Genomic DNA, 25,145 nt, shown 5'->3' with positions numbered 1-25,145 from the left:
CAATAATGTGTCTTTAAAAAAAAAAAAAAAACTGAGCTAAACCTAAAGCTGAGCATCAAGTAATTACCCTACTCTCAATCTTTCCAATTGCACAGTGTTTTGAAAATGTCAAAATTACAACCAAATGCTGTTGGAGCATATTTTACTGGTGGTTTTCTGGGGCCCAGTAAAGGCACTGGCCCTAAGAGTACAAAGAGGAAAGTTTGCATATTTTTCCTATGGAACCACAGTAAGCAGAGCCTATAGACATAATATAGATGCACACATTGAAATACATATATTTAATGACTTTGGTCTTTGATTTCTTTCTCCTCATGCTTTGGAAGGAGAATCAATGTATAGCCACAAAACCATGAAGGGTACTATGGAAAAGACTTATGAAAGCAAATTTCCACAAGAGAAACAAGTCATCAAATGGGTGATAGACCAAGAGATATGGCAATGATGTGGCCCTTCAGATATGCATGAGGATGTACAGGACCAACCGAAGGGCAAAGTAAATATCATGGGTCTTCACCAAGCTTCACTTCTACTCTTGGCCTGTATCCACAGAGTAACAGGCTTAGTGGGGAATGGTATAAATCTAATGTCAAACTGTGTCACCTGGATCCCTTATAAACAATGATCTGGAACCATTCATTCATTTATTCCCTCACTAAATGCATCCTTGCTGCAGCATCCCCTGTGCTAAAATCTGACAATAAAGGGGAGGGGCGTTCAAGGGCAAGTTTTAGAAACCATTATATTATAAAGGAGTGATGGAAAAAATAAGCCATTGGCATTAATATGATATGGTAACTATTATTAAAAAAACTAGTAAGACACACAGGTTGCAAACTGACACCTATTCTAACTACAATTATGACACAATTCTAACTACAAATATGTTTCCTTTGGCTACAAAACCAATTTGTTTGTTTTCAAATATGAATTTCAGAGAGGAACTATGAAATCTACCCTTCAGTACATGTGTAGCCAGAACAAAACTGAAGGTTCTAAGCATGCCTGGTTCAGAGCAGTCCTGTTGATACTTGACTGATATGTGTACATTAAGTCTGTGTAAGTAGATAACCAGTACACAGATGCCAGAAGTTTAAAAAAAATAAATGAGAAGGAAATAGAATTTTCTCAGTGTTAACTTTTCTCAGTAGGGGAAAGTCAGCCATGATTCAGTTTTAGCGGTGGAAGGCTATTCCCTGGTTTGCGGAGGGCAATGTGAGATGTAACTGGAGAAGGGGAGGAATATGGGAGAACTAGAGGTGGGATTAAAGCTTAGGTATTAGATTGGGGTTTTTTTCTGTTTGTTGATTTTGGGGAGTATTTTGTGGGAGGCATAGGGAACCTTTCCTTTAAATAACACCACTGGACTTTTCCATCCTTGCCACCCCTCAGGAAAGCAAGGAGCCTTTCTCTGTCTGGGGAGACATTTCCTTACACCCTAGGGCCAGGTGGGGAGCGGAAACTAAGCTGAGGAGGCAGGTGCTCTGAAGAGCCATTAACTATGTCAAGATCTGTAAATCCAGGTGGCCCATAGGGAAGATGTGGAAAGGAGAGGATGGAGCTGGACATGCCCTACTGGAGTCCCTGCACCCTCCCCCATAAAAGGTAAGGGCTCGCACTGGCTTTGTCCCTTTTTCCTGGCTGCTCAGTGTCCATTTTTGCCCTCCTATAAACACTGGATAAATAGGGAGACCAATGAGCCCTGCAGAGGCCTGTGTGCCACCTCACCACACACCTGGATGTGCTGACTCCTTTGTAAATCACCTACTGCGGTATCTGCCTTCTTGAGGCTAACAGGCAAAGAAAAAGATCCCTGCCCTCTTGGAGCTTGCAGTCTAGCCAAAGAGACACACATTAAATTTATACAATGAATTACAAAATGAGGGATCACAAGTCACTCTTACTGCATCTGACAGGGTGTGTCTAGTCTGGCATGGAGGAAAGTCTGGGAAGCCCTGTAAAGTGTAATAGTTTCAGCACTCACTGAAGGATGAATGCCAGACAGGGAAGGGAGGACGGCTCTCTCAAGGGGGGAGAGCAGTGCAAAATGCCACAAGACAGAAAAGAAATGGAGGAAAGGATCTGAAAGACATTCCGGTGGCCGGGGCAGAGGAGCTCAGGGCGGAGGAGATCAAATCTGCAAGGCACAGAGGAGTTGGTAAAGGTTTGGGGTTTTATCCTAAGAACCATAACAATTATTTGAGGGGTTTTAAGCAGAGAAGATTGCCATTTTCAAAAGACTTTTCTGTGGACAATATATGTGAGTCGACAAGACTGGAGAGATGTTCAGGTGGGGTGAGTCTAGGTGCAGACATGGGGAAGGCAGGGTTAGGTTGTTGCCTGGACGCAGCAGCAAAAGGACAGAAGAGAGAACATAAATGATGGGCAGCCCTGATACAACATGGAATAGGCCACATGGAAAAAGACACAAGAGAGGCCAATGGTGAGAGGGAAGGTTCAGGTACCAGTGGGCTGAGGTCCCAAGGAGGTCAAGGACTGTTATGGTGAGAGTAACAAAACAAGCCAGGAGGACCAGATATTGGAGTACATGAAGGGGGAGCCATTTAGTGGCATGACAACCTCCAGAATGTGGCTTGGCTGATGTGGCTATGGCAGAGTAGAAGAGGGTGACACTAAAGATAAGGTAAAAAGGCAAAAAGGCAGAGAAGCTCAATCACATGCAAAATCTTCCAGAATGATAGAGTTAGAGATCCTGGAAGGACTTTAGGAGGATTCCTACATCCCCTCAAGCCTCCCCATCTCCCCTTAGTTAAGTGTCTGGCTTGGCTAAAAAAAAAGCCACCATCATCACAGTCATTTATCAGTCCACAGACATGGGATAGGAACGGCTCAGCATGTATTCTTAGGGAAACCTAAGCATCATAATCAGCCCAGTTACTGATCACAAAACTGGCCTCCATCTCCATGGTCTCAGCCTTGTGGCCCATGCTCCACAGAGTAACTGTACCCTGCAACCACAGCATCCATCACTCCATATCCTCTCTCTCTTACTAGACTAGAAAGTAGAGGGCAGACCATTGTGCCTCCTTCACAGCTCCTAAAGCCATGACTGGAATGTAGCAGATGCTCAATAAAGAACGAACCCATCCCATTTATATTAAGTTCAAAACAAGCAAAACTAACCCCTGACATTAAAAGTCAGCATGATAGTTCTATCCTGGGTGGGGATGGTAAGTGGATGGGGGTATCAATGCTGTATTTCTTGATCTAGGTCCTGTTTACATGGTATTCATTCAAAGTTCACTGGTCTTTATAGCTATGTATTTGCACATTTTTCCATATGCTACCTTTCCATAATTTTTTAAATGAATCAATCAATCAGTGATGGAACCCAACTTAGTTTAAACAAGGAATGCTTCCCCACTATAAGATGGGAACAACAAGCTGAGACAGGCTTTGGCAAATATTTTCTGTAAGAGGCCAGATATTAACTGTCTTGGACTTTGCACGCTGTATGGTCTATGGCACGGCTATTCAATCTTGCTGCTGTAGCACAAAAGTAGCCACAGATAATACATAAAATAAATGGTGTGGCTGTGTTCCAACAAAACATACTTAAGAACACTGAACTTAGAATTTCACATAATATTCACATGCCCTAAGATAATAGTCTCTTTCTCATTTTTTTTACATCATTCAAAAACTTAAAAAGCATTCTTAGCTCTCCAGCTATAGAGAAACAGGCTGCAGGCCAGATTTGGCCACTGAAAATACTCTGCCCAACATCTACATTACCTGGGTGTGTAGACAAAACCCATTTCCTGGCCAGCACACACAAGTACAGGCAACCTTCCCCCCAGCCTGCCCTTCAAGCTCTCCCCCACCTTTATAAGTAGGCAGACATTCCATCTTGTCACCACATGGATATTTACTGTCCCGAGGTTTGATGGGGTCCACTCGGCAGACAGGGTAGGGGTTGTAATCTTGCTTATATGTTGTGAGCAGATCCATAGTCTCTCCACTTGAGACGAACTGGTCAGGCTGATGGATCTTCACTGGTAACACTTTGTGAGGCCCAAAATCTCTCCTGTAAGGGAAATTAGCACATGCCATGTGCTTATTTATTGCACCTGCAACAAAGCCATAGTTTCCATCTCATTCAGTTCTACAAATACTTGCATCCTCTCCTCTGTCCCTTAACTGCTCTTCCTCCTCTGTTCCCCACTTTCAAGAAAGACACCACCATTCACTTCACACCCAAGTCAGGCCCCTGGACGGCATCCTGTTTCTGCCCCTCATGGCTCCAGACAGTCATTCACCAAGCGCACCGTCCCCGCACCTTATAGGTTTATCCTTCTCCCCCCAGCTCAGACTCTGACCATTTCCTACATGGATCATGTGACAACCCATCACCCTGGATTCCTGCATCATTCCCACAACTCCTACTTCAAACCTCAGAGTGAGGCCAGAATTAACGTTCTAAAACCAAAACCACACCATTTTACTCCCCAACTTAAAAATCTTCCAGATAAAGCCCAACTTTCTAGCATAGTATGTAAGCATTCCTGGACCTGCCATAGCCTTCCCCCCTCAACCACACCTCCCGTCCTCCACCACCTGCCCCCATCACACTGCAGCCACCCTGGACCCTGAGGACTTTCAGTACCTGCTCTCTCCACCTCCTCCCCCAAACTGTTCGCTATGGAACCAATGTCTATTTTTTAGATCCCACCACTTTCTTCTCTGTGCTCCTGCTAGTATCTATCGCCTTCCTCTAACTGATCTTACAGAAAACCCAGCAGAAAAGGAAAATAGACAATACATCTTTCTCGTTCCCTGGCATTGGCACAGCAGGGTATATGAAAACAATGGGATAGAGAAGAGTAGGATGGTCTTTCCTAAACAGAGATTATGGTGCACTCTCTCCTGGAAGCAGCTCACAGGTCCAAAAAGGTCAAGAAGCTTGTGCACCACGACGAAGCACCCTGTGGTACCAGGGCTCAGCCTGGGCACACATTGCTCATTAGGCTGGTCTCAGTCTCCCACTGCCCAGTGCAAATTCTCTTCAGCAAACATCCCCTCCTCCACCCCTGCTCCAGCTAGCTTCTGCTTCACATAACAGCTTGTTTTTGCCTGGAACCCATTTATCCAACTGGACAAGGAGAAGGTAGTTTTTCCCTGTTGGCACTCGCCGAAACAGCCCCGCCAGGGGAAGGGGAAGGCTTCCGGACAGGAAAACATCAGGCCCAAACACCAATAAAACCGACTTCCCAGCTGAAATCTGGAGCAGAATTACAGAGCCATGCTTGACTAGCAGAGGTAACACGCTCCACTGTAACCTGTCTTGCATGAATTATACACATGGTTGTCAATAAACCCAAACTGGGGCCTGAAAATGCTTGGCAGGATGGGAGGAGGGGGTTAGGAAGCTAGAGAATTAGTCTCTCTGGGGCTTGAAGCGGGAAACGGAAGATGCTCCAGTTGAATTCCCTGTAACACCCTCTGGGTAGGTTTAAAAATACATATCGGCAGCAGTTAGCCGGGTCAGGCCCCATGCTGGCAAACAGCAAGAGGAAGCTGAGTGACCCGAGGTGGCTGGGAGCTGACTGTGTAGGTCTGGGTTTATGGAAGGAACTGGCTAGCAAGAACCCAAGAAGCAGCTCCCCGCTCCTACCCTTCCTAGTGTGCAAGCACTGCACGCTAGTGTCTGTCTGGTGCTAAAGCAACACCAAACCCCAGGCTGCAGAGAGAAATGGAAATGCCCAGAGAAAGCTGGCTGCAAACCAGTTAGTAGTAAAGCCGCTGTCTTCAGATAGTCTGCGTTCTCAGGGGAGGGCTCCCAAGGGGAAGTGGCTCTCCTCACTCCCCAAAGGGATGGAGCAGAGTCAGAGGCAGGCTGAGACCACAGAGCACTTTGAAATCCTACATTCACTGATGGCTGCCCATGGGTTCAGCCCTCTCACTTCCAAGAAATTATCTGGAAAAAGCAGAGGCGGAGGATGAGGAACAAAACTGAATGCCCAGGCTCCCTCATGGAGCCCTCTCAACCCCAGAGCTGCTAGGAGCACTTTCCTGTCACTGGCCTCCCACCCTGGAACCCTGCACACAGGCACCCACATCCTCTTCTGCTATTACTTCTACTGAGGGAACCAACTTCCCCTCAAAGATGCTGTGATGTGACTGTCCTACATGTGCTGTCAAACTCTCTGGCAACTACAATGTGCTTAATGCCCCCGTTCCTGCTGTTTCCACAGGAAAACAACAGATAAATGTCCACAATCAAACTCATCAATTCATGGACTTTCCTGAAGCTGGTTTCTCAAAAGCAAAAGATGATGCAGCAAAATTCTTCTTCACCATGTTTAGAGAAAGAAACTGTTCATGGAATCTCCTTCTTCAGTACAAAATTTAAGTTATTTTGTGAAAGTACAACTACGGTTAAATTTATTAATCAACTATAATTAAAGCAAATGCTCTTGATGTGGGGGGGATGGTAAGAGGGGTGGTCTACCTCTGAAGAGAGGAAATAGTTGAGAGTTTAATTCATTTCTCCTCCACCTAAAAATATTTACTGTGGCTCAAGAGTGAATTTAATCTGAATTTATGTGTTTCCTCATTACATCTTTATGCTGAGAACATTTACTGAAACCTATCATTAACCACAACATAACTGCATGTCCCCAACCTCACATACTCTTACAGCCTTTAAGTTCTCATTAGAGAAAAGTCTTTTATCCTTCCCAGAAACTGTTCAAATTAAGTAGCTTTTCCTTTTTTAAAAAAACACTCCCTTCTCTTCCTGTGGTACACTTCCTCATCCCTGTGCCCATTCTGACTATGATATGAACCAAGAAAAAAATTGGTCATGGATGTTAAGCTACTTTTAGGTGGGTAGCCATAAAAGTTATCTAGTATGGAGGTCCCCTGAGTTAAACTCTAAGTACAGGTTGACGAGAACCTGCTGTGAAGCCATAACAATCATTAGGCAAAGCTAAAGGAAGGTGTTTGACAAGAGTCTAGCCAAAGAAAAGAAACTAGAACATAATAGCTAACAAGGGTCATGAGCCTGAAAGAGGGACATAATAGCTAACTAGGGTCATGAGCCTGAAAAGAGGGAAAAGGATATTTTCACTATGATAAAGGAGCTGCACAATACTTTAAAAATCTATTTTAATGTTTATCTAAAGAAAACTTTAAATTTGTGAGTATACCCAAATAGTTAAGACCTATTAAATGGAATCCACTTTAAGAACTCCTGCCCAGAAATAAGCCTATGCCCTTACAGCCTATTTATCTATACCAAAGGAGACCAGAACATACAATGGAGAAAAGACAGTCTCTACACAAAGCAGTGCTGGGAAAACTGGACAGCTACATGCCAAAGAACGAAATTAGAATATTCTCTAATGACATATACAATAATAAATTGAAAATGGATTGAAGACCTAAATGTAAAAGCAGAATCATAAAACTCCTAGAAGTAAACATAGGCAAAATACTCTTTGACATAAATCGTAGCAATAATTTGGGGGTATCTGTATCCTAAAGCAAAAGGAGTAAGAGCAAAAATAAACAAAGGGGACCTGATTAAACTCAAAAGCCTTTACACAGAAAAGGAAACCACTGACAAATGATAAGACAAAACCTACTGAATGGGAGGAAATATTTGTAAATGATATGACCTATAAGGGGTTAATATCAAACATATATAAAGAGCCCATATAACATCAAAAAACAACCAATCATATGGGCAGAAAACTTGAATAGACATTTTTCCAAAGAAGATGTACAGATGGCCAACAGGCACATGAAAAACATGCTCAGCACTACTAGTCATCAGGAAAGTGAATATCAAAGCCACAATGAGATATTACCTCAAACCTGTCGGAATAGCCATCATCAAAAAGAACACAAATAACAAATGTTCTTAGAGAAGAGGATGTGAAGAAAAAGGAACCCTTGTACACTGTAGGTGGGAATGTAGGCTGGTGCTGCCACTGCGAAAAACAGTATGGAAGTTTCTCAAAAAACTAAAAATAGAATAATGATAGGAGACAGAATTTCTCCTCCTGGGCACACATTTGAAAGAAAACAAGGTTCACAGCAGCAGTATTTACAATTGCCAAGCTATGGAAGCAAACTGAGTGCCCATCAACACATAAATAAAGAAGATATGGTGTATTTATAGAATGGAATACTACTCAGCCATAAAAAAGAATAAAAATTTCCCATTTGCAACAACACAGATAGATTTGGAGGCTATCGTTCTAAGAAATAAGTCAGACCGAAAAAGACAAATACTGTATGCTATCACTTATATGTGGAATCTAAAAAATACAACTAGTGAACAAAAAAGAAGTAAACTCACAGATACAGAGAACAAACTAGTGGTTATCAGTGAGGAGAGGGAAGGGGGAAGGGCCATATAGAGAAGGGGGATTAAGAGGTATAAACTACTACACACAAAATAAGCTACAAGATATATTAAACAATACAGCCAATATTTTATAATAACTATAAATGGGAATACAGCCAATATTTTATAATAACTATAAATGGAGTATAACCTTTAAAATTATGAATCACTATATTGTACATCTGTAACATATAATATTGTATATCACCTGCACTTAAGTTTAAAAAAAAAAAAAAAGAGTTCCTCCTCTTGGCTCAAAGCCAATCCCTTCACCCCCTGCCCTAAATCTCCTCCTTTTTTCTCAAGGACCCCTTCTGTGGAGCCCATCATTGGTTTAACCTTTCCCTTCCACTGGCTCCTTTCTGTCACTATTTAAACATGCTCCAATCTTTCCCATTTTTAAACGGAAAACAATCAGCAAAACTCACTGGAGTCCACTCCCCTCCATTCTCTCCCCTCCCCTTCTCTCCTCTAGAAAGGGCTACAGACTTGCCTTCCTCAACTCCTACTCATGCTCCACCCATCAAATCTGACTCTACTCACTCCTTGCTCAGGCAAAGGTCTCCAAAGTACTACCTTATTTTCAAATCCAGTCACTGGTCCCCAGGTCTTTATCCTCAGGCCCCATCTCCATAGTGTCCACTCTCTCTTTTCTGTAATACTCTCTCCCCTAACTTCTTTGATACTCCTCCTTAGGATTTGTCCACCTAATCCCTTCTCTGGGGTTTTGTTCTTTATAGTTGATTTGATTTCATTACTTCTGCCATAATTCTGAAATTCCTGGAGTACAGGAATCATCTAAGGAAACCATTATGTTACTGTAGGCAGATTGGGAACCATTCCAGCACTGAGAAAGATGTCTAGGCTGATTCACAGGGTTTGATTCATGCCCCTGACCTGATAAGGACACAATGAGTCCTCCTTATCTTCACTGTGACAGACAGGATTTCAAGGATATGTCTCCAGGATCTGAGTTAAACAATACGGACATCCCTTGGTAACCAGTATCCATGGAGGATTGGTTCCTGGACCTCCTGTGGATAGCAAAATCCACAGATGCTCAAGCCCCTTCTGTGAAATGTTGTAGAATTTGCATATAACCTACAGAAATCCTTTTATATACTTTAAATCATTTCTAGATGATTTACAACATCCAATACAATGCAAATGCTATGTAAACAGTTGCTAGTGTGTAGCAAATTCAATTAACTTACGGAAACTTTCTGGAAGTTTAAAAAATACTCTCAGTGCACAGATGTGGAGCACACATATATGGAGAGATGACTGTACCTGTCTACTCTTTCATCTGCTCCAACTCCACTAAAGCTGAGGATAACATCTGTCATTGCTTTAAACAAACTCTGAACAAAATATGAAAAACAACTACCTGTGAGCACTAAAGAGCAACCAAGATAGGCAGATTCTGGAGCAGAACCAACAGGTGGAAGAAGGGAATGGTATTGGGTGAGTCTCTATGCTAAGTTTCCATTTTTTTTCAGTGCTTTCAGTCTGAAAGCAGGCTCTAGTCTGTGCCAGGCAGGGCAGCTAAAATGTCAAGAGAAAACCTTCCATCCTTGACTGAAGAACCATAGGATGAAAGTTTGAGGCAAGCACAGATGCTGGAAAGTGAGGAAGGAATCCTGAAAAGACAAATTCTGCTTATAAACTGGCCTCAAATCACCAGCTGACCTTGCCTGCATGAGACAGGACTTCATGCAATTGTGCTAAAGATAAAGAAGTGAACTGAGATAAAAACTGCCACCCAGGACACTGAGTTTGCATTTTGAGTCCAATCAACTTACTACCTGCTTTTAAAAATGCACTCTTCAGAGGAATGTAAAAAAAATCCAGTCTCCACAATGTACAGTAACAATACACAAGATCAACCCACAATTATACATACAGAAAATATAACCCACTCTCAAGGGGGAAAAAGGGATAATCATATGAAGACCAACCCCAGTCAGACCCATATGTTTCCATTAGTGGGCAAGGATTATAAGCAGCTATTTTAATTATGGCAACTAATGGAAAATAAAGTTGCAATGAATTAAAAGACAGGAAATCACAGAAGAGAAATAGAAATTATATGGAAAAAGAACCACATGTAAATCTGAAAGCTGAATGAAAGACACAATATCTAAAATAAAACATTCGGAGTTTCTGTCGTGGTGCAGTGGAAACGAATCTGACTAGGAAACACCATGAGGTTGCAGGTTCAATCCCTGGCCTTGTTCAGTGGGTTAAGGATCTGGCGTTGCTGTGAGCTGTGGTGTAGGTCTCAGAAGTGGCTCAGATCTGGCGTGGCTGTGGCTTTGGCATAGGCCAGCAGCTACAGCTCCGATTAGACCCCTAACCTGGGAACCTCCATATGCCAGGGGTGCAGCCCTAAAAAGACAAAAAAACAAAAATAATAAAAATAATAAAAAATAAAATAAAACATTCACTGAGTGGGCTTAATAACAACATGGAGATAGAGGAAAAAAGAAAGACTCAGTGAACTTGAAAATAAACGAATTGACACTCTCCAATCTGAAGGAGAGGGAAAAGAAATGACTGGGAGAAGAAATGAACAGAGCCTCAAGGCTAAATACTAGAGGAAAGAATGGTCAAAACTGTCCCAAATTTCATCAAAGACACATTTCAAAGGCTCTTTTACTACAAGCAAGTCTACTACTGATTCCCTTTACGGCAAGTCTTAATTAATTCTCAGGGCCAGTCAATAGAAGTGAGAAAGTGTATCCCTAGGAGTAGAGCTGTGAGTAGAGAAATATGTCTTTCAATAGAAAATGTGTAATATTCAAAAAAAGACTCAAGCCTACTATCAATTTTCTTGCTTATTTCTTGGCTTTTGGGAAAGACTATAAAAGCCCTTTCCCTTCTAGCTCTTCCTCCTCACTCTTCTATTTGCCAAAAAGTCCTGTCAGTAGTGAAGGAATCTGTGCCACCAACTTTCTGCTTCCTCTGCAGCCAAAGCCACCAAGTGTGAACCCAGTTTAATCCTCCCCCTGGGCACCTCCCTTTCACCCTACCCATGGCCCCACTCCCTTTAGAATAAAGGTCTAACACCATCTTGAAGACTCACCACCTTATTCTGAGGCTATTTGCTTTACCTATCTTTAGGGATCTCGCTTAGCTAACAAAATAATGTCCCCTAATAGGGCCCAACTGTTTTACATGGTAACATGCCTAAGGGGAAATGAGGCTTGAAGTGCAAACTTCTTATTCGTAAATTGACCTCAGGTCTATCAGAAACAAAGGCAGATCCTCTGTGAGAGGATTACCAAGGGCTGCAAGAAATAGTTCAATATTAAGAAGGGTGAAAATCACCAGCATTCTCCTCATGGCACCTGCTGTAAATCCCCAAGATTTACAGCGAGTGAGAGTTGTGTGCAGCTATAATCATGCCTCATGCTGGGCTGATAACCTTTCCAGAAACCAGGTGTTTTTAGTGTCTGGGTTTAATCACCAAACCCAGCCAAGCCCTGGGCCATGTGGCTTTTTCATGCAGCAGGTGGCAGCCCCATGTGCAATCTCAGAAAGTAAGCCAGGTCAGCCTTCAGTTAAAGAAGTGGGTTGAACATCGTAATAATCAGAGTTCTACAGGCATAAAGATGACAATCTGTGCAGACACAAAGGTGTGCAGACATGGGGCTGACCCATCCCTTCCTCCCAGCACCCTCTGGCAAAGCACCCAGATGACAGCATCTCTACATTCCCCAATGGGGAATAGTTTTGTTGTATTTATTCAGATATGAACCAGAGTCTCTGCAGAATTTATAAGGTTCAGAAAAGACAGTTGGTAAAATATTGACTTTTGTTAATTTATCTCAATAAAATCCCACTGAAGATCAAAAAAGACATCCTGATAGGAGCATAGTTTTATTTCCAGTCAATGAAAACCCCTGCTCAACAGGGCAAGCATGAGGCTGAGAAATGATGAAATTGAGGTTCAGGTGAACAAAGAGATACCTCTACTCATCTTCCCCTTCATCCTCTTTCTTAGGAAGGAAATAAAGGAGCAAGAAGCATCTGTTCTTTTTCCTTCCTGTGGGTAAACTCGATCCTGCCACTTTTTCCCTTATGATCATTAACAACTTGTTTTGGAAATTCTTCTGGTATCTGCCTTCCTCCACTTTGGCCTCCACTTTGGCCACATCTTAACATGAACGACTTTGTTATTCTGGCCCTGGGAGGGAGAGAGGTACCTTCTGGGTGATATATTTATTGCGGTAACTGACACAAGGCAAGGATAATATAGGGAAGGTCAAAGGGCAAGTTTTTGTTTTGAAAACAACATAGGGAAGAGGAAGGGCATGTGGGGCACCACTGGGGGCCTCAGAATCAGGGATGGGGCAGGACTCCTGCTCCAGAGAAAGGATATGTCCCCATTCTCCTGAGCTGGTGGGTGACAAGCAGAAAGCATCCCTCAACACCCAACCCTCAATTTCCAAATATTTCCAGGATAGTATTTGAAGCCATCCGAACTTTACATTCTACAAGGCACTCTTCATTTCCTGAAAATTGGGTATAGAGAGAACTGAAGGCCAGCATCTGGAAGCCAACCTTGATATCTGCAAGCCATTCCTCAACACTGCTCTTATCCTTTCCTACTGACTACATGTTTCTTGTATATAAGCCTAGTTCTTTTTGTTAGCACTGACCATGGTTTCTTAAAATGAAAAGCAATGCTCCAGAATGGTCTACTTCTCTTGCTGCTGTCTTTAGACTCTAAGCAACAAAGGATGCTGTTTTCATGATAAAATGAAGCCCAAGCTAAGGCTTGTAAGTGTGTAGTAAGTCATGGGTTGAAAATCAGTTTGCATAGATTGGAATTTTTTTTCATGAATCAGGACCCAGAACCTTGTGCTGAAATTGAATCACTTAAGACAACTATCAGCATAAAGATAACCTGATTGAGGTTAAGAGTCAGATAAGGTACAGCAGAAATTGACAGAACATTGTAAATCAACTACATTAAGAAAGATTTTTTTTTTTACAAAGTCAGATAAGACCCTGGAATCCCTCCCATTCTCAGGCTGTCCCTGTGTACCAAGCCCACAAACCCTTGCCTTCTATCCTTCCCTTGTGGGTCTTTTCTGCCCCATAACCCAGATGTGGACTTCTTCCTTTGTATCTAAAGGCTATCAGATTTTTAGTAGGAAAACTTCATGTCTCCAACCCACAGTCTCCAAAAGATGTTTCCAGGTCTATCCTAGGATAAATTAATGTTCTGCTAATTTAATTTAGGCAGAATACATTAATATTCTGCTTAGTCTGGGCTATCTGGGACCTTTACTAGAAAAGCACAAAATTATGAGGCAAAGGAAGAGTAATAGGAAAAAAATTTACCAGGTCTGAAAACCTGTCATGAGCAGGCATTGTGCTAGAATAATTTCATGTCCACCTCACAGAAACTCTGCCTTGTGGGTATGAGGAAAGTCACAGGTAGAGAATATATCCATCTCTCAAATCTCTTATGCGGACAAAGCTATACAATCTAAAATGCTGCCCAAGTGCACTCAAAGATGTTTCTACTCCTTTGGGTAACCAGTCACAGGTCACCAACTGGAAGTCGCTAAATGAGTTGTTACTAGCAGATTCTGTTAGAGCCTTTGCAACATGTGGAACAATCCTGAGAGTAATCATGTCACCCCATCTCATCAATAGAGATACCTCTGCAACCCTGGCACACTGAACTACATGGTCCAGAGGTCTCTTCACAGAGCTAGATCTCAAGAATCAGAGTTTTTAAGTCATAGTAATTTTTTTTAAAGATTCCTTGTTCGTATTCTCAAAGAACATTCAGAAGAGAATGGGACATTCAGTAGAATAGAAGGACTTAGGCTCATCTTCTGACACAAAAACTACAAAATTATGATTAATTTATGAACAATCATCAATAAAATAGACTAGAAACTACCAAAAAAGATATGTTACAGACAAAGAAGAAGCCACATCCAAATGGTAGGAGGGATGCTTTCACAATATGAGCAATCCCAGGCGGGCAACCCACAGACAAAAAATACTATATCACACAGGTTCTACCACAAGAGTGAGAGTTCTAAACCCCACATTAGGTTCCCCAGCACAGGTGTCTGGCATTGAGAGAAGGAGCCTCCAGAGCATTGGGCATTGAAAGCCAGCAGGGTATGTGCACAGGAACTCCACAGGACTGGGATAAACAGACTCCACTCTTGGAGGACGCACATAGGATTCCACATGCACAGGGTCCCATCGAAAAGCAGGAACTCCATAATAATCTGGGTCAGGCCTACTTGTGGGTTGTGGAGGGTATCCTGGGAGAGCAGGGGCAGCTTTGGCTCATTGTGGGGGCAGGACATTGGAGGAAGAGGCCCCAGAAATATTCACTGGTGTGAGCTCCCATGGAGGTTGACATTTTGGAAAAATCTGGCACCACCCATTAGAGCTGAGAAACCCCAGGCTGAACAACAAAAAGTGTGGGAACACAACCCCATCCATCAGCAAATAGACTGCCTAAAGTCCTCTTAGACACACAACTGCCTCTAATCACACCCAGAGACAAAACCCTGCCCATGGAGAAGACTCAGGTCCACCTACCAGTAGGCAGGCACCAGTCCTTCCCATCAGGAAGCTTGTAACAAGCCCCCGTATCAACTTCTCCCACAAGGGGGCAGACACCAGAAGCAGGAGAGGCTATAACCCTGTAGCCTGCAAAAATGAGACCAGACAAAAAGTTATACAAAGTGAAAAGGCAGAGAAATATAAGCCATGGGAGAGGAAAAGACAAAACCCCAGAAAAACAGCTAAATGAACTGGAGATTAGCAACCTCCATGAAAAAGACTTCAGAATAATGATAGTAAAGATGATTCAAGATCTTAGGGAAAAAAAAGAAAAAGAAAAAAACGGAGGCAAGGATTGCTCAATTAGTAGAAACTTTGAACAAAGAAATAGATTTAAAGATTTAATAAGCAGATATCCAAAACACACAAATAAATAAATAAATAAATAAATTCACTAGAAGAAACTAGTAGAAGATTATAGGAGGCATAAGAACAAATAAGTTGGGGGGAAGGCAGACTGTATAAATCATTGATGCAGAAAAGAATAAAGAAAAAAGAAAAGAAATGAGGCGTGTCTAAGAGAACTCTGGGACAACCTTAAATACACCAACATTTACATTGTAGGAGTACTAGAAGGAGAAGATAGAGAGAAGGGGCTAGAGAAAAACATTTGAAGAGATAATAACCCCAAACGTCCCTAACATGGGAAAGGAATCACTCACTCAAACCCAGGAAGGACAATGAATACCACATAGATAAACCCAAGGAGGAACACCCCAAGACACATATTAATCAAACTCACCAAAATTAAGGACAAAGATAAAATATTGAAACAGCTAGGGAAAAGAAATAAATAACATAAAAGGGAACCCCAATAAGGATGTCACAGGCCAATATCACCAATGACCATAGATGCAAAGATCCTCAACAAAATACTAGCAAACTGAATCCAACAATACAAAAATGTACACCATGATCAAGTGGGATTTATCCCAGGGATGCAGGAATTTTTCAATATCCCTAAAGCAATCACTGTGATAAAACCATATGATGCTCTCAATAGATGAAGAAAAAGCTTTTGACAAAATTTAGTACCCATTTTTGATTTAAAAAAAAAATCTCCAGGGAGTAGGCATAGAGGGTAACCACCTCAACATAATAAAAGCCATATATGGCAAACCCACAGCTAACATCATTCTCAATGGTGAAAATCTAGAAGCATTTCTAATAAGATCAGGAACAACACAAGGATGTCCACTTTCATCATTATTACTCAATATAGTTTTGGAAGTCCTAGCCATGGCAGTGTGAGAAGAAAAAGAGGTAAAAGGAATCTAAATTGGAAAAGAAGTAAAACTATCACTGGTTGCAGATAACATGATATTATGCGTAGAAAAATCCTAAAGAAACTACTAGAAAACAGAGCTCATTAATGAATTTGGTGAAGTTGCAGGAAACAAATTAATACACAGAAATCAATTGCATTTCTATATACTGACAATGAAAGATCAGAAATAGAAATTAGGGAAACCATCTGATTTACCATTCCATCAAAAAGAATAAAAACCTAGGAAAAAACCTTCCTAAAGAGACAGAAGACCTGAATTCAGAAAACTGTAAGATACTGATGAATGAAATCAACAATGACACAAACAGATGGAAAGATATACCATGCTCGTAGATTGGAAGAATCAATATTGTCAAAATAACTATACTACCTAAGCAAGCTACACATTCAATGCAATCCCTACCAAATAACCAATGATATTCTTCACAGAAATAGAAAATATTTTAAAATTTGTATAGAAACACAAAACACCCTGAATAGCCAAAGCAATATGCAAAATAAAAAACAGAACTGGAGGAATCAGGCTCCCTGACTTCAGATTATACTGGAAAACTAGAGTCATCAAAATGGTATGGCATGGACACCAAAAACAGAAAAATGGTTCAACGGAACAGGCGATAAAGCCCAGAAATAAATCCAAACACCTGTGATAAACTAATCCATGACAAAGGAGGTTAAGAATATACAGTGGAGGAAAGACAGCCTCTTCATTAAGTCATGTTGGGAAAACAGTACAGCTACAAATAAAAGAAAGAAATTAGAACATTCTCTAACACCATACACAAAATTAAACTCAAAATGTATTAAACACCTAAATACAAGGCTGGATACTACAAAACTCCTAAAGGAAAGCATAGGCAAAATGCTCTTTGACATAAATCACAGCAAAATCTTATTCAATTCACCTGGAATAATGACAATAAAGATTTTTTAAAAAGCAAAAGTAATAGTTAAAAGAAAAGTGACAGGACATAATGAAACTCAAAAGCTCTTGCACAGCAAAGGAAACCATTTAAAAGATTAAAAGACAACCAACAGAATGAGAGAAAATCTTTATATATAATGCCACTGCCAAAGGCTTAATCTCCAAAACATACACACAGCTCAACAACAAAAAAAGCAACCCAGTTGAAAAAGGGGCAGAAGACCTAAATAGACATTTCTCCAAAGAAGACATACAGACAGCCAGCAGGCACATGAAAAAATGCTCAACATTACTAATTATTTGAGAAATGCAAATCAAAGCTATGAATGAGGCATACCACCTCATACCAGTAAGAATGGCCATCATGAACAAATCAATGATGGAGGCCACATCGAGAGGTAGGAGGGGTGATTACATGATATAAGCAACCACAAACCTCCTGGGTGGGAGGTTTCCACAGACTGGAAACTAACTGGTTCACAGAGACTCACCTACAGGAGTGAGAGTTCTGAGCCTCACATCAAACTCCCAAGGGTGGAGATTTGGCAAAAGGAGAAAGAGCCCTTAAGCATCTGGCATTGAAGGCCAGTGGGGCTTTTGTACAGGAGCTCCATGGGACTGGGGGAAATGAAGACCCCATTCTTAAAAGGCACACAGAGACATTCATGTGCTCTGGGTCCTGGGGCAAAGCAAAGTCTCCATAGGAATCTGGGTCAAACCTGACTGCAGTTCTTAGAGGACCTCCTGGGAAAACAGGGGTGAATGTGACTTGTTGTGAGGGAAGGACATTGAAAGCAGAGCTCTTGGGAATTTTCAGCAGCATGCCATTCTCTGGGAGTGGCCATTGTGGGAAAATCTGGCCCCACCAGTCACTCAGTGCTGAGAAGACCAGGGGCAAACAACAATCCAGGTGGGATCACAGCCCTGCCCCCCAGTAAACAGGCTACCTAAAGACCCCCCAGGCACACAGCCCCTCTAATCCCAACCAGAGACTAAGCCCCACCCACCACAGGGATTAGAATCAGCTCCAAATACTAGTAAGCAGATTTCAGCCCCTCGCATCAGGAAGCCTACAGCAAGACCCCCATACCAACTTCAGCCACAAGGGGGCAGACACCAGAAGTAAGAGAGGCTATAACTCTATTATCTGTAAAAAGGTCACCACACCAAAAACCTACAAACATGAAAAGACAGAGAACTATAACTCACATGAGGGAGAAAGGAAAAACCCCAGAAAATCAGCATCAGCTAAGTGATGAGGAGACTCTCAGCCTCCGGGAAAAAGACACTACAATCTTAATGCTGAAGATGATGCAAGACATTGGAAATAAACTGGAGGCAAAGATGGATAACTTACAGGAAACACTGAGCAAAGAGACACAAGATATAAAACTTAAACAAGAAGAGATGCAAAATACAATAACAAATAAAAAATTCACTAGAAGCAGCTAACAGCAGAATACAGGAGGCAGAAGAACGAATAAGCGAGGTGGAAGACAGATTAGAAGAAATTATGGATGTGGAATGGAAAAGAGAAAAAAGTTTGAAAACAAATGAAGAGAGTCTCAGAGAACTCTGGGACAAGGTGAAATGCACCAACATCCGTATTGTAGGGGTGCCAGAAGGAGAGGAGAGAGAGAAGGGGACAGAAAAAATATTCCAAGAGATAATAGCTGAAAATATCCCTAACATTCACTCAAATCCAGGAAGCACAATGAGTACCATAGAAAATAAACCCAAGGAGGAACACCCTGAGACACAAATTAATCAAACTGACCAAAATTAAAGACAAAGAGAAAATCTTGAAAGCAGCTAGGAAAAAGAAACAAGTAACATACAAGGGAACCCCAATAAGGTTATTGGCAGATTTTTTAGCAGAAACTCTGCAGGCCAGAAGGGAGTGGCATGATATACTTAACGTGATGAAAGGAAAAAACCTCCAACCAAGAATACTCTACCCAGCAAGACTCTCATTCAGATTTGAAGGAGAAATCAAAACCTTCACAGATAAGCAAAAGCTGAGAGAATTCAGCAACACTAAACCAGCCTTACAGCAAATACTAAAGGAACTCTCTAGGCAGAAAATAAAAGATCAGCAACAGGAAACAAAAATGCCACAAATGACAAGGCTCACCAGGAAAGGTATATACACAGTAAAGATACAAAAGCATCCATGCACAATTATACCAACAAAATCAGAAATCATGAGAAGAGGAGGGTATAAATGCAGGACATTGGAGATGAACTTGCAGTTAAGAGAACAACAACTTAAAACAATCTCATATACATATAGCCTCGTATATCAAAACTTCAGAAGAACTGCAAGCCAAAAATCTACAATTGATACACACTCAAATAAGAAAAATCAACTCAAATACAACATGAAAGACAGTCATCAAACCACAACAGGACAGAACAAGAGAAGAAGGGAAGAAAAAAGAGCAACGAAAAAAATCCAAAGCAATTCATAAAATGGAAATAAGAACATACATATCAATATTTACTTTAAATGTTAATGGACCAAATGCCCCAACCAAAAGACAGAGACTGGCTGAATGGATACAAAAACAAGATCTATATATATGCTGTCTTCAAGACACCCACTTCTCTTCTAGGGACACATACAAATTGAAAGTGAGAGGATGGAAGAAAAGAGTCCATGCAAACAGGAATCAAAAGAAAGCTGGAGTGGCAATACTCATATCAGACAAAATAGACTTGAAAATGGAGAATGTTTTAAGGGACAAGGAAGGTCATTACATAATGATCAAAGGATCAATCCAAGAAGAAGATATAACAATTTTAAATATCTACACATCCATCATAGATTCACCACAATATATAAGGCAACTGCTAACCACCTTAAAAGGAGAAATTGACAACACATTCATACTGGGGGACTTTAACACCCCACTTACAGCAATGGACAGATCATCCAGATAGAAAATCAATAAGGACACAGGCCCTGAATGAAGCATTAGACCAGAGGACATAATAGATATTTATACGACATTCCATCCAAAAGCAACAGAATACACATTCTTCTCAAGTGCACATGGAACATTCTCTAAGATTGATCACATCCTGGGCTACAAATCCAACCTCAGTAATGTTAAGAAAATTGAAATCATATCAAGCATCTTTTCTGACCACAACACTATACAACTGGACATCAACAACAAGAAAACAACTGCAAAAAACACAAACATGTGGAGACTCAACAACATGCTCCTAAACAACCAATGGATCATGGAAGAAATCAAAGAGGAAATTAAAAAAATACCTAAAAGCAAATGACAATGAAGATATGACACTCCAAAACCTATGGGATGCAGCAAAAGCCATTCTAAGAGGAAAGTTTAGAGCAATACAAGCCCACCTCAGGAAACAAGAAAAAGCTCAAATAAACAAGCTAACTTTACATCTAAAGCAGCTCAAGAGAGAAGTACAGACAAGACTCAAAGTTAGTAGACGGAAAGAAATCATAAAGATCAGAGCAGAAATCAATGAAATAGAAACAAGGAAAACCATAGAAAAGATCAATGAAACAAAAAACTGGTTCTTTGAAAAGATCAACAAAATTGATAAACCCTTAGCCAGACTTCTCAAGAAAAAAAGAGAGAGGACTCAAATCAATAAAATTAGAAATGAAAAAGGAGACATAACAATGGACATCACAGAAATACAAAGGATCATAAGAGACTACTATATGCAACTATATGCCAATAACATGGAAAACCTAGAATAAATGAACAAATTCTTAGAAAGGTACAATCTTCCAAGACTAAAGCAAGAAGAAATAGAAAAGATGAATGGACCAATCACAAGAACTGAAATTGAAACTGTGATTAAAAACCTTTCAACAAACAAAAGTCCAGGACCAGATGGCTTCACAGGCAAAATCTATCAAACATTTAGAGAAGAGTTAACACCTATCCTCCTGAAACTATTTCAAAAATTGCAGAGGAAAGGAGACTCCCAAACTCATTCTATGAGGCCACCATCACTCTGATACCAAAACCAGACAAAGGTACCACAAAAAAAGAAAACTGCAGGCAATTTCACTGATGAACATAGATGCAAAAATCCTCAACAAAATACTAGCAAACCGCATCCAACAATACATTAAAAGGATTGTAAATCACGATCAAGTGGGGTTTATCCCAGGAATGCAAGGATTCTTCAATATCCACAAATCAATCCATGTGATACATACATTAACAAACTGAAGAATAAAAACCGTATGATCCTCAGAATAGATGCAGAAAAAGCCTTTGACAAAATCCAACACCCATTTCTGATAAAAACCCTTCAGAAAGTGGGCATAACAGGAACCTACCTCAACATAATTAAGGCCATGTATGACAAACCCAGAGCTAACATCATTCTCAATGGTGAAAAGCTGAAAGAATTCCCACTGAGATCAGGAACAAGACAAGGATGTCCACTCTTGCCACTAGTATTCAGCATCGTTTTGGAAGTCCTAGTCACGGCAATCAGAGAAGTAAAAGAAATAAAAGGAATCCAAATTGGAAAGGAAGAAATAAAACTATCACTATTTGCAGATGACATGATACTATACCTAGAGAATCCTAAAGACTCTACCAGAAAACTGTTAGAGCTCATCCATGAATTTGGCAAAGTCTCAGGATACAAAATTAATACACAGAAATCGACGGCATCTCTGTGTACTACCAATGAAAGTATCAGAAGTGAAAGATCAGACAGAGAAATCAGGGAAGCAATTCCGTTAACCATCACCTCAAAAAGAACAAAATACTTAGGAAAAAACCTACCTAGAGACAAAAGACCTGTACTGTGAAAACTGTAAGATGCTGATGAAAGAACTCAAAGATGACACAAACAAATGGAAAGACATACCATACTCTTAGATTGGAAGAGTCAGTATTATCAAAATGACTATACTACCCAAGGCACCAACATCAAATGCTTTCACTGACATGTGGAATCTGAAAAAAGGACACAATGAATTTCTTCGCAGAACAGATACTGACTCACAGACTTTGAAAAACTTATGGTTTCCAAAGGAGACAGTTTGAGGGGTGGGGGGATGTGCTGGGGGTGTGGGATGGAAATCCTATAAATTTGGATTGTGATGACACTGTACAACTATAAATGTAATAAATTCATTGAGTAATAAAAAAATCAACAAAGAACAAATGATAGGGAGGATGTGGTGAAAAAGGAACCCTCCTCTGCTATTGATGGGAATGTAAATTGGTAAAACCACTATGGAAAACATTAAGGATGTTCCTCAGTAAACTAAATATAGAACTACCATATGATCCAGCAATCCCACTCCTGAGTATATATCTGGACAAAATTTTCATTCAAAAAGAAGCATGCCCTGCTACATTCATTGCAGCACTATTCATAATTCCCAAGCCTTGGAAACAACCCAAATGTCCCTCAATAGATGAATGGATTAAGAAGATGTGGTACATGCATACAGTGAAATACTATTCAGCCATAAAAAAGGACAAAGTAACACCATTTGCAGCAACATGAGTGGAACTAGAGATTCTCATACTATGTGAAGTCAGTTAGAGAAAGACAAATACAATATGATGTCATTTACATGTGAAATCTAAAACGTGGCAAAATGATCCTATCTACAAAACAGAAACAGATCATGGACATGGAGAGCAGACATAATGGGGAGTTTGAGTTTGAGGTTAGTAGATGCAAACTATTATATTTAGAATGAATAAGTAATGGAGTTCTACTGTATAGCACAGGGAACTGTGTCCAGTCTCTTGGATTAGAACATGATGGAAGATAGTATTAAAAAAAAAGAATGTGTGTGTATGTAGATCACTTTGTTATACAGCAGAAATTGGCACAAAATTGAAAATCAAGTATAATAAAAAAATTTTAATTAAAAAAATTAAAAAGATGGAGGAGTTCCCGTCATGGTGCAGTGGTTAACGAATCCAACTAGGAACCATGAGATTGTGGGTTCAGTCCCTGGCCTTGCTCAGTGGGTTAAGGATCTGGCATTGCCATGAACTGTGGTGTAGGTCGCAGAAGTGGCTCAGATCCCACGTTGCTGTGGCTGTGGCGTAGGCTGGTAGCTATAGCTCCAATTAGACCCCTAGCCTGGGAACCTCCACATGCCGCAGGAGAGGCCCTAGGAAAGGCAAAAAGACAAAAAAAAATTAAAAAGAGCATTCAAGGGGACCCCAACGCAACATCCACAACATAATATCAAAAGTGCTCCAATTCTCTTTCACTACTATCAACATCCCTATTGCCACCCAAGCGGACCTGAAGCTTATGTACAGAAGCCCAAAACTAATTTTTCTACTTTCTAGTTATTACTTCCCTTTATTATTTTGCTTAACCTCCCATTCTTTTCATGCAGATCAATTTAGTCCTGCCCCTTACCCAGAATCCTTTCTCTTTAAGAGGGGGCTGTGGAAAACTAAACCGGCTAATAAACATAGGATTTGCTGTCAGAGATTTAGTAAATTAACATTAAGGCATTAAGAACACGTATTAACAGTGCACATTAATGCAATATTGAACATTAGGTTAATATTGTACATTACTCCATTATGTTGTCCATTCATATATTCATCCTATTGCCCTCACCTCAATGTGGTCAGGCCTTCCATTGGTGTGCACCCTTTCTGGTACTCCAGCTTGGGCTTGAAGGACTCTCTGGGCAGGTAAGAGTGATAAAGAGGGTAGTTCTCTGTATATTCGGAGAGAAGACATGGTTTCTCTGTTTTATCATAAATTTTGGTAGGGAGATGTGGACAATGATGTCGCCTATTTTTTAAAAATGGAAAGAAAAAGGAATGTTAAGTTGGTTAACTTCTCAGGAAAAATATATCCAGTATGCTATCTCTTCAAAATGTGCTCCAAAGTATAAAATCATCACTGATGGCATTGAAAACAGGAGTTTTCCCATTTAGGTTAGTTTTCCCACACACGTTCCCCAATTCCTGCCCCTACTCCCTCCCACCTGGGCAGGCTCATGTGTTCCAGCCACCTTGGGAAGAGACACCAATGAGTTGACCACACAAAGAGGTGGGGATAAAATCACAAGTGAGCACCAGGGGCCATGCAACTTAGGAGGAAGAGGTAAAATTTCTCCATCGCCAGCTTAGTAAATTCAGAGCCTGTAGATCATTCAAATGGACAAGTGTTCTCACAACTGCAATGAGTCTGGCTTTAGCAGATGTAGGCTCTGTGGGCACATATACACAGGGACTGGGCCAGGCCAGCTGCCTCCATAGCTCCCACAGCTAGTCCAGGTGCACAACTACTGCAGTCTTGGGACCTGACTTCAGTGGATCTGTGCTGACAGCCTGGTGAAAACAATACCTGAGACACATTAGAGCCAATTGCTGGAAGACCCACAGTAAAATTGGGGCTGACAGCAGTGCCATCAACAATGTACTTTGTGAACCTTCACAACAAGGGAAAGGTGACACAACAGAACACACTCACAGGTGAACAGCTCCAGTGGAGGAATACTCAGTGGCTCCTCTCCCCATAGGAGCACTCCAATACCACCTGCCTCACACCACAGATCAGAAACAGCTCAGAAACACATCTGATGGCTTCTACTCCAACATCTAGAGAGCAGACCCTGCCCCTGATGGAGCAGTGACAACTGCAGAGCAAATAGAGGCCTTACTCAATATCCAATGCAGGTTCTCATCACTAAACTTTGGTCATACCTCCTATATCAAAGTGATAACAGGCAGCATACATTGGGGAAAGAGGTGACAGGCAACCATGCTAAAAACAGCCCTCATATCAAAAATATATATATTAAACCCCTGCAGGCTACATAGGGATATTTCCACATAAAAATAGCCTTCCAGGGCAGCCTGAGGATCTGACATCAGAAGAAGGAAGCCCCAGAGCATTTGGCTTCAGGCAAGCAGGGCTTGAGTGCAGGATTTCCACAGGAC

The 25,145-nt window shown here is 41.0% G+C and overlaps 1 protein-coding gene across 1 annotated transcript in view; it reads right to left on the bottom strand.

Annotated features, from left to right (window-relative positions):
* Positions 1 to 23,985, bottom strand: part of SAXO1 (stabilizer of axonemal microtubules 1) — a 30,976-nt gene extending 6,991 nt beyond the window's left edge. The window contains exons 1-2 of the mRNA XM_047769537.1: positions 23,812 to 23,985; positions 3,846 to 4,048 (exon numbers count right to left, since the gene is read on the bottom strand). Of these exons, the coding sequence (XP_047625493.1) occupies positions 3,846 to 4,048; positions 23,812 to 23,834 (226 nt within the window). The 5' untranslated portion in view covers positions 23,835 to 23,985. The remainder of the gene's footprint in view (positions 1 to 3,845; positions 4,049 to 23,811) is intronic.
* Between the last annotated feature and the right edge of the window lie 1,160 nt (positions 23,986 to 25,145).

Source organism: Phacochoerus africanus, chromosome 2 (assembly GCF_016906955.1).
Source record: "Phacochoerus africanus isolate WHEZ1 chromosome 2, ROS_Pafr_v1, whole genome shotgun sequence".
Taxonomy (NCBI): Eukaryota; Metazoa; Chordata; class Mammalia; order Artiodactyla; family Suidae; genus Phacochoerus; species Phacochoerus africanus.
Note: the sequence above shows the minus strand (reverse complement) of the source record. Positions and strands in the feature narration are given on the sequence as shown.